The 10,426-nt window shown below is 36.0% G+C and overlaps 1 protein-coding gene across 1 annotated transcript; it reads left to right on the plus strand.

Annotated features, from left to right (window-relative positions):
• Positions 1-4,327: 4,327 nt before the first annotated feature.
• On the plus strand, positions 4,328-10,037 carry LOC130848614 (olfactory receptor 5AS1-like). The gene is made up of 2 exons (XM_057727052.1): positions 4,328-4,338; positions 9,008-10,037. The coding sequence occupies exons 1-2, from the start codon at positions 4,328-4,330 to the stop codon at positions 10,035-10,037; spliced, it is 1,041 nt and encodes a 346-aa protein (XP_057583035.1).
• Positions 10,038-10,426: the final 389 nt, after the last annotated feature.

Genomic DNA, 10,426 nt, shown 5'->3' on the forward strand with positions numbered 1-10,426 from the left:
GCTGGAGAAAGTTCTCTGTGCATTTGAGAAGAAACTGTATTCTGTCATTTTTCTATGGAATGTCCTATAAATATCAATTAAGTCAAGATGGTCTAATGCATCATTTAAAGCTTGTGTGTCTTTATTTTCTGTTAGGATGATCTGTCCATTGGTGTAAATGGGGTGTTAAAGTCTCCTACTATTATTGTGTTACTGTCGGTGTCTCCTTTTATGGCTGTTAGCATTTGCCTTATGTATTGATGTGCTTCTATGTTGGGTGCATAGATACTTACAATTGTTATATCTTCTTCTTGGGTTGATCCCTTTGATCATTATGCAGTGTCCTTCCTTGTCTCTTGTAGTAATCTTTACATTAAAGTCTAATTTTTCTGATATGAGTATTGCTACTCCAGCTTTCATTTGATTTCCATGGGCATGGGGTATCTTTTTCCATCCCCTTACTTTCAGTCTTTGTGTGTCCCTAGGTCTGAAGTGGGTTTCTTGTAGGCAGCATATAGAAGGATCTAGTTTTTTTTTTTGTTTTTTTTTTATCCACTCATCCAGTCTGTGTCTTTTGGTTGGTGCATGTTGTTCATTACATTCAAGGTAATTATCAATATGTATGTTTCTATTACCATTTTCTTAATTGTTTTGCATTTGTTTTTGTAGGTCTTTTCCTTCTCTTTTGTTTCCTGCTTAGAAAAGTTACTTTAGCAATTGTTGTAAAGCTGGTTTTGCGGTGCTGAATTCTCTTAACTTTTGCTTGTCTGTAAAGCTTTTGATTTCTCCATTGAATCTGAATGAGATTCTTGCTGGGTAGAGTATTCTTTCCTGTAGGTTTTTCTCTTTCAAGACTTTAAGCCATTCCCTTCTGGACTGCAGAGTTTCTGCAGAAAGATCAGCTGTTATCTTTATGGGTTTTCCCTTATATGTTATTTGTTGCTTTTCTCTTGCTGTTTTAATATTTTTTCTTTGTGTTTAATTTTCATTAGTTTGTTTAATATGTGCCTCAGTGTGTTTCTCCTTGGGTTTATTCTGTATGGCACTCTCTGTGCTTCTTGGACTTGGTGAATTATTTCCTTTCCCATGTTGGGGAAGTTTTCCACTATAACCTCTTCAAATATTTTCTCAGACCCTTTCTTTTGTTCTTCTTCTTTTGGGATGCCTATGATTTGAATGTTGGTGTGCTTAATGTTGTCACCAAAGCCTCTGAGACTGTCTTCCATTCTTTTTATTCTTTTTTCTTTCTCCTACTCTGTGGCAGTTATTTCTACCATTCTGTCTTCCAACTCACTTACTCATTCTTCTGCTTCCATTATTCTAGTTTTTATACCATCTAGAGTATTTTTAATTTCAGTGATTGTGTTCATTACTGTTTGTTTGCTCGTTAGTTCTTCTAGGTCCCTATTAAATGTTTCTCATATTTTCTATATTTTGTTATTGAGATTTTGGATCACCTTTACTATCATTACTCTAAATTCTTTTTCAGGCAATTTTTCTATTTACTCTTCATTCATTTTGTCTTGTGGGTTTTTACCTTGCTCCTTTGCCTACAAGGTGTTTCTTTATTTTCTCATTCTGTCCAATTTATAGGATTTGCTCTCTCCTTTCTATATGCTGCCTAGTAGTAATTCCTCTTGTTTCTGCTCTCTGCCCCCTGTGGTGGGGCTGGTCCAATGTTTTGAGTAGGCTTCCTTGTTGGAGGGTCTGGTGCCTGCTTTCTGGTGTGTGGCTCTGAGTATTTTCTTTCTGAGAAGCAGGGCCATGTCAGGTAGCATGTTTTGGGGTTATCTATGAGCTTAATATGGCTTTAGGTGTCTGTGTGTTGATGGGTGTGTTTGTGTTTCTGTCTTATTTGTAGTTTGGTGTGAGGTACCCAGCACTGGAGTTGCAGACAGTTGGGCAAAGCCAGCTCTTAGACTCTAATAGAGGGCTCCATGAGAATGCACTGCACTTAATCTTTCCTGTGGCTGAGGACTCTCTAGTGGTCTAGCATCCTGGAATCAGTACTCCCTCCCCAGAGTCTCTGACTTGACTCCCAGTGTTGTAATCCAGACTTCAGTGATCACAAGTTCAAGCTCACTCTGCTCGCAGCACGACAGGCCAATGAATCGGAGATTTGAAATCAGCAGGTTCAGTTGGAAGCTCGGTGGAAGCTGACTGCAGAAATTCTCATTTCAGTACTGGCTTTCAATTTTGGAGGCTGAGAAGTCCCTTGCTAGCTGAAGATGCATGAAAGCCGGTGGTATATTTTCAGTCTAAGACCAAAGTCCAAATGCCTGAGAACTGTTCTGAAGTAAAGAGAAAGTGGATGTCCTGGTTCCAACAGGCAGTGAATTCTACAATTATTATTTTAAATACAACTAAGGAATCACTATTCATTTTTGAATTGTTTTTAATTTTTTTAACTATTTCTTTTTACCAGACATGTAGGTGTTTTTTTAATATAAATTTATTATTTATTTATTTATTTTATTGGCTGCGTTGGGTCATTTTTGCTGTGCGCAGGCTTTCTTCTTTAGTTGTGGTAAGTGGGGGCTACTCTTCCTTGTGGTGCATGGATTCCTCATTGCCGTGGCTTCTCCTGTTGCAGAGCACAGGCTCTTGGCACATGGGCTTCAGTAGTTACAGCACATGGGCTCAAAAGTTGTGGATCATGGACTCTAAAGTACAGGCTCAATAGTTGTGGCACACAGGCTTACTTGCTCCACAGCATGTGATATCTTCCTGGGGCAGGAATCAAACCCGTGTCCCCTGCATTGGCAGGCGGATTCTAACCCACTGTGCCACCTAGGAAGTGAACATGTAGGTTTAATAATACTTTTGACAATTTGTCTCACTGAAAATATTTAAGCTGTATTATTTTCAGCTCTAATTTTTCATGCATGTTGGTATTTTGATTGAGGAAAGATGACCTTTTTTATAAATACACAAATCTTTCATCTGTTAAATAAGACATTCTTCTTACAGCAGCAAAGCTCATTTCAATCTTCCCACCAGAATTAGGAAAGAGGCCATTGTTTGCAGTAAATCTGACATCCTATATTTATTCATTCTCCATTCCATCCATCTTAGAGGTCATAAGATTCTATGCCATTGTTCATTATTTAAAGAATGTTAAAATCCAGATTGCATTTTTAATTATTTAGAAATACTGCTGTAAATACTGCTATAATTATTTTTTAAAAAAAGAGTTCAGTCTGCTAAAGAATGGACTAAGTCTTTACATGTGTTATCTCAATTTTCATAAGAATTTGATGAGGCAGGCAATTAAAATTTATCACTTTAAAATTAATAACAACATTTAAAAAGTAGCTCAAAGTCTCAGTTGTGAAATACCAAATCTGACATTCAAATCCACGTTGCCGACGTCATGAGCTCTTACATCTTACGATGAAAGGCATACTTCCTTCTAATGACTCAGAATATTGAGAAACAAACTAAAATGAGGGCAGGCAGGATGCAGGATCTTTTCCCACCAGGGTTCAAACCCATGTCCCCTGCATTGGGAGCACAGAGTCTTAACCACTGGACCACCAGGGAAGGCCCAAGTTTGCACTTTAGAATCCCTTCATATAACTAAATACTTTAAAGTATCTTTAAGTGAGACTTCCCAGGTGGTCCAGTGGTTAAGAATTTGCCTGCCAGTTCAGGGGACATGATCCCTGATTCAGGAAGATCACACACGCCGCAGAGCAACTAAGCCTGTGCAGTGCAACTACAGAGCCTGAGCTCTAGAGTCACAAATACTGAGCCATGTGCTGCAACTGCTGAAGACCACAGACCTGGAGCCTGTGATCCACAAAAAGAGAAGCCACCACAATGGAAGCTTGTGTACCACAACGAATGGTAGCCCCCACTCACCACAGCTAGAGAAATCCGGTGCACATAGGTAATAAATAAATAAATAAATAAATAAATAAATTTATAAGAAAATAAAGTACTTTTACATATCTGATAAAGATCATAGAATTTACAAGAGCCCTTTGCTTGTTTGTTTGTTTGTTTGTTTGTTTTCTATTGTCTGGTAGAATGAAAGGATTGTTACTGTTATTGTTTAATATTAGATTTGCTAGAGGAGACATGTTTGGTTGTAATTGGCTACAGCATAGTCGATTATGTTGCCATTCTTCATGTTTGTCTTTTAAAATCATTCAAGCCACCCACTGGAAAGAGGGTCATTGCCAATCTAAAATCCACTTGGGGTTGGGAATTATCTTGGGTTAATATCCCACTTGTCACAGACTAGAATATAAATACTCATCCCTTGAAAGATCTGTGTGTAAAATCTGGAGAGGAATGCTGTCAGCCTCTTACACAAAACAAATTCTACAGTTCAAAGGCCTAGATGGTGCCAAGGTAGGTGACAAATTCCCTAAAACATCAACAAAATGTCTGGCGTGGATGTAGCAAAAATATTGTGGCCTGAGATAAAATGTATCTTCTCTGACTGTAGGGTTCTCTCAATTTGTGTGTGTATGTGGGCTGTAGGAGTGGATGGGGGATATTGGAGTACAAAGCTGACCTTACCTTACCCATAGCATTTTCCAAAAGTCACTGCCTGATTCTTCGTGCTTCTTATTTCCATGATGGGAAAGCTGACTGTGCCTATTTGGAAATTTTGAGAAATCCAATATTCTAATTAATTGAGTAAGCTAAATTAAGTAAGCTAAACTTCATCAGTAAGCCAAAACTTAGTCTCTGTGAGAACATACACATAATAACACACAGTATGACTATTTCATGCTTGTCCATATAATTATCACTGAAGGAACTTATGATTTTGAAGTCAGATATTGAATTACTAAATCATCACAATAGTATTAATATTAATAACAGATAATAATGAATCCTTTATATGCATCTATATTATAACAAGCCCAGTAAAGTGATATAAATTATCCAGTTTAATCCTTGTTTCAAACTTATGGTATATTATTACGCTAATTAAACAAAACAGACATTTAGCCGTATAGCAATTCAATGACCTATAGAACATTTGATGTCACATCTGAGGTTAAACTAAATTTTGCCAATTCCATATCCTATGTGTGTTTAATTACTACAGCACAACACCATTTGAAAAGGAGAGAGAGGGCAAATTCAGCATTAGTACCTCAAGCAGAATAGCAAATGAAAATCCATCCATGAGAAGCTTGTAAAGTAGCTTTGTCAGATAAGTTTCCTTGGAGATCAGTAGGGCTCAACTTATTTTAGGAGATTAATCATGATCTCACTTCAAAGTAGTATGAGATGAGTCCTTCAAGAGAAATGAAATTGTTGTGGGATGCTCAGTCTCTTATTCAGCAACTGACTACAAAAACCTTCTAGACATTTTTGCAACTTTCATGAAGACTCAAGGAAGAAAAATCAGAATTTGATATCATATCCTGTTTTTGGATATAAGATAAACTCATTAAAGCTGCTAGTGGACATGTTACATGTTGAATGATCTTGTAGTGTGATGTAGTCATCCCATCTCAAAAATTAAGGGCATGGATTAAGATAATGGCTGAAGTTCTTTCCAGCACTGAAGTCTATATTCAAATAATATATTATAAAATTCCTACAGCAGTAGAAAATATTTCAACATCAGAGGCACCATAGCATTTTAGTTAAGAAGTGAGAACTGAGTTCTGTCAATATATAATTAGGCAATTTAATTACATTTGTATGCTTTAGTTTTATCATTTTAAAGACAGAAACAATATATCTCATAGAATAATATGAAGATTCAACAAAATGATGCATGTCATGTCACTGGAAACTGTATTAGCTCCTCTCAATAATTTTAGCTCTTGTTTATTATTTTCATCACCATCAGCATCTTCATTAATGCAAATAACTAAGAATGATAGCAGAATATACCATGGCTTTAGTTCATTGAAAACTCAGATTAAAACTGTTCAAGAAAGTTTGGAATTCATTCTTGTTGTTTTAGCGGTAGTGGTAGTTAAACTCCATTTCTGTGTGGTGAAAATTTGTGTAGTTTTTATTTACAAATGTCTGTTCATTTGTTGTTTCCAGTGAGGACATAAAACATGTTTGGACAAACTTGCCTGATTTTGACAATTTCTATTATAAACTGTAAACAAATATGAAAGTTTACTAGGAAATTATGAAGCTTTTGAATATGCACAGTTTCTTTTGCCTTAGATGACAAGTTTATAAATAGAGTAGGTCTGAATTTATAAATGAGAATATGATGACATAAATAAAAATGAAATAATTTAAAGTAATAGAACCAGGACGGAGCCCAGACCCTTATTTTTTCCCTAGCCTTCCTTGATGTGGCCTCTTCTGTACCAGTGATACCAAATCAAGCAGGACTCATACGCTGTTGAAGTTTCACAAAAATAACTTAGATAAACCCTTTTGATGATTATTGAATTGATTCTTTAGAAAAAAGAAGATAAAGAAAGAATCAAGAATAAGAATCTGAATATTATATGAAGCTTTCAAATGACGTTTGCACAACATAGACACATAAAAATGTTTCTCATTTAAGAGTTTGGATTCCTTGAATATAGTTTCAGACATCCACTTTCCATCTTTTTCCAGTCACCTTCTTTCTTTTGAAGCTCTAGTTCCCAAAGAAGACTGACTTCTCTAGAAGACTGCAGTTCATATTGTTGGAGGAGAGGAAATTCTGGGGTTCCCATGCATGGCAGAGAAAATAGATCCTCATTATTTATTTGTCTTAGTCCTCACTACAGCATTACTGACTTAAGCCACTTCCAAAATTACACATCTTTAGATTCCTGCAGAATATTCTCACTATAATTTATTTTCCATTGGTACCCATCATATCTTTTCCTTGATGATTTCTCCTTCTAGTTATATAATTCCTTTTTCCCAAATAGCCTCAGTTTAGAAGTTCATTAATAAATGCAGAGATACAGTTGTCCTTCAAAAAAATGTCCCTGTGACCTCACACCATACATTGTTATATCCATACCCCAAAGTCAAGAAAGAGGCATAGAACTAGGGAAAGGAAAGCAACAATTATAGGCAAGTGTAAAATATTTACTTATACCAAACAATTAATTTGCACAGAACACACACACATACACACACACACACAAATGGCCTTTTTTTTAAGAAAGGACAAATCATATATCTATGATGTCAAAGATAAGATGAATTTTAAGCAACTATGTGGGTATGTCAGGTTTACAATTAAACTCAATAGTTTAATTGAGTAAACAACTAAAAAGAAATGAGTTCAATTGCATTCCTTTTTATGGATGAGTAATATGCCATTGTATAGATGTGCCACATCTTCTTTATCCATTCTTCTGTTGATGAGCATTTAGGTTGCCTCCATGTCCTGGCTATTGTAAATACTGCTGCAATAAACATTATGGTACATGTTTCCTTTTGGATTATAGTTTTCTCTGGGTATATGCCCAGGAGTGGGGTTACTGGATCATATGCTAGTTCTATTTTTAGTTTTTTAAGGAACCTCCAAACTGTTTTCCATAGTGCCTGTACCAACTTACATTTCCATCAACAGTGCAGGAGAATTCCCTTTTCTCCACACCCTTTCCAATATTTATTCTTTCTAGATTTTTTGATGATGGCCATTCTGACTGGAGTGAGGTGATAACTCATTGTGGCTTTGACTTGCAATTCTCTAATGATTAGTGATGTTGAGCATCTCTTCCTGTGTTTGTTAGCCATCTGTATGTCTTCTTTGGGGAAATGTCTATTTAGATCTTCCACCCATTTGTCGATGGGGTTACTTGCTTTTTTGCTATTAAGCTGCATGAGCTGCTTATATATCTTGGAAATTAATCCTTTGTCAGTTGCTTCATTGGCAAGTATTTCTTCCCATTCTGAGGGTTTTCTTCTAATTTTGTTTATGGTTTCTTTCACTGTACAAAAGCTTTTAAGTTTCATATGTAATGAGGTGGATAGACCTAGAGACTGTCATGCAGGGAGAAGTAAACCAGAAAGAGAAAAACAAATACTGTATTCTAAATCATATATATGGAATCTGAAGAAATGGTACTGATGGACCCAGTGACAGGGCAAGAGTGGAGATGCAGATGTAGAGAATGGACTTGAGGACATGGAGCTGGAGTGGGGGTGGGGGCTGAAGGGGAACCTGGGATAAAGTAAGAGAGTAGCATAGACATAGATACACTACCAACTGTAAAATAGAAAGCTAGTGGGAAGTTGCTGTATAACAAAGGGAGATCAACTCGAGGATGTGTGATGCTTTACTGGGCCAGGACAGGGAGGGTGGCAGGGAGTAGTGGGAGGGAGGGAATGTGGAGATATATGTATAAATACAGCTGATTCACTTTGGTGTACCTCAAAAACTGGTACAAGAGTGTAAAGCAATTATATTCCAATAAAGAGATTTAAAAAAAAAAAAGAAATGAGTTGATTTATTTGTTACAATAAATTTTATTTAATAGATACTCAGATTAGTGTTTATTATATACCAGTTACATAAATGTGTTGCAAATATCTATTTGTTTATTCCTTTAGCCATCACAGGTTAAATAATTTACCAAGGTCACACAACTAATTAGTAGCAAAGCTAAGATTTGAACTCAATCATCTCTTGCATAACTGCTGTGCTCTAAACTGTTATTTTAAACTACCTCCCAAGATTGCAGATATTCTTCTGCAGATTTATCTAGTTTATCTATGGGAGGTTTCTGCCTAGAATTTTTCTCAACTATACTTTCCTGTACATGGAAGAATGTGATTTTAGTAGTTGAAAAATAGAGCCTTCCTGTAAGGATTTTGCCAGTTCTTCTAGTTCTACCAGGATTTATCAGCTAAGCCACATTCATTGTCTTTCATCTTGAAAGGAATTAATATCATCTCTTAATGAGCACAGTTTTTAAAGAATCACTGCCTCTTGAAACACCATCCATGAATAACATTCTCTGATATCCATGAAAATTTAAATTATATTTTTAAAATAAAGTAACAAAAAAGAAAACAAACAAAATATGTCACAGAAAATGGCTTAACAGTGATTTTATTATCCTTCTCTTTGATTCCTTAGAAGGGAGAATAAAGATATCCTTGGTTCATCAGTCACTGAAATCAACTCACATATTCTGATACCATCCATTTCGGATGAGAAAAACAAGAAAACCAAGAAGATATTGGAACATAATTATACCACACCAATTGAGTTCCTACTTGTTGGATTCACAGATTATCTACCTCTCAGAGTCACACTATTCTCAATATTTCTCATAGTCTATACACTAACTGTGGTGGGAAATATAGGTTTAATAATGTTAGTTAATATCAATTCAAGCCTTCAAACCCCCATGTATTATTTTCTCAGCAGCTTGTCTTTCTTAGACATCAGCTATTCTACAGCAATCACTCCTAAAATGCTGGTGAATTTCTTAGCATCCAAGAAAAGCATCTCCCCCTATGGGTGTGCACTACAAATGTTTTTCTTTGGCTGTTTTGCTGATGCTGAGTGCCTTATTCTGGCAGCAATGGCATATGACCACTATGCAGCCATCTGTAATCCATTGCTCTATTCTACACATATGTCTCGGCGAGTCTGTATCTGCTTCATTGTGTTGGCATACTTCAGTGGAAGTGTGACCTCGATGGTCCATGTCTGCCTCACATTCAGGCTGCTATTTTGTGGCTCCAATATTGTCAACCATTTTTTCTGTGATATCCTGCCTCTCTTGGCTTTATCGTGTACAGACACTCATATCAATGAAATTCTACTCTTTGCCTTGTGTAGCTTCATCCAGACCAGCACTTTTGTGGTCATCTTTTTCTCTTACTTCTGTATCCTCATCACTGTTTTCAGCATCAAGTCCTCAGGTGGCAGAAGGAAAACGTTCTCTACCTGTGCTTCCCATCTCATAGCAATATCCTTATTTTATGGAACGCTCCTGTTTATGTACTTACGTCCCATTGTCAGCTACTCCCTAGACACTGACAAAGTGGTTGCAGTGTTGTATACTGTTGTCTTTCCCATGCTTAATCCACTAATCTATAGCTTCAGAAACAAGGATGTAAAAAATGCCCTCAAAAAGTTGGATTGGACTTTCAAATGAATAGGAATTTAAGCCATTTAAGAATATTTAAGACATAGCCTACCAATTTTATCCTCAACAGTATATAACCTTATATGTTGAATATTTTAAATGTATCACCACTTTTCAGAAATAAAAATAACTTTTCATCCTACTTTAAAATGCTTTCATCGTCTCTTATAGAATTGTTCTTGCAAAATTCTTCTGCTGTAAAACACTTCTGAATTAAAGTAAATAATATTTACTCTCCAATTATTATTTTCAAAATATCAATACTTTGTATGTTGATCCATTATATTTCATCATGTTTTATTAAAGGTATTTGTTATCTTGTCTGTCAATCCACCCATATTAGAAACTCCTTGACAGCTGGTAATATGTATCTTGGTTGATATTTCCAACGCCTATGC

Source organism: Hippopotamus amphibius, chromosome 3 (assembly GCF_030028045.1).
Source record: "Hippopotamus amphibius kiboko isolate mHipAmp2 chromosome 3, mHipAmp2.hap2, whole genome shotgun sequence".
Classification (NCBI taxonomy): Eukaryota; Metazoa; Chordata; class Mammalia; order Artiodactyla; family Hippopotamidae; genus Hippopotamus; species Hippopotamus amphibius.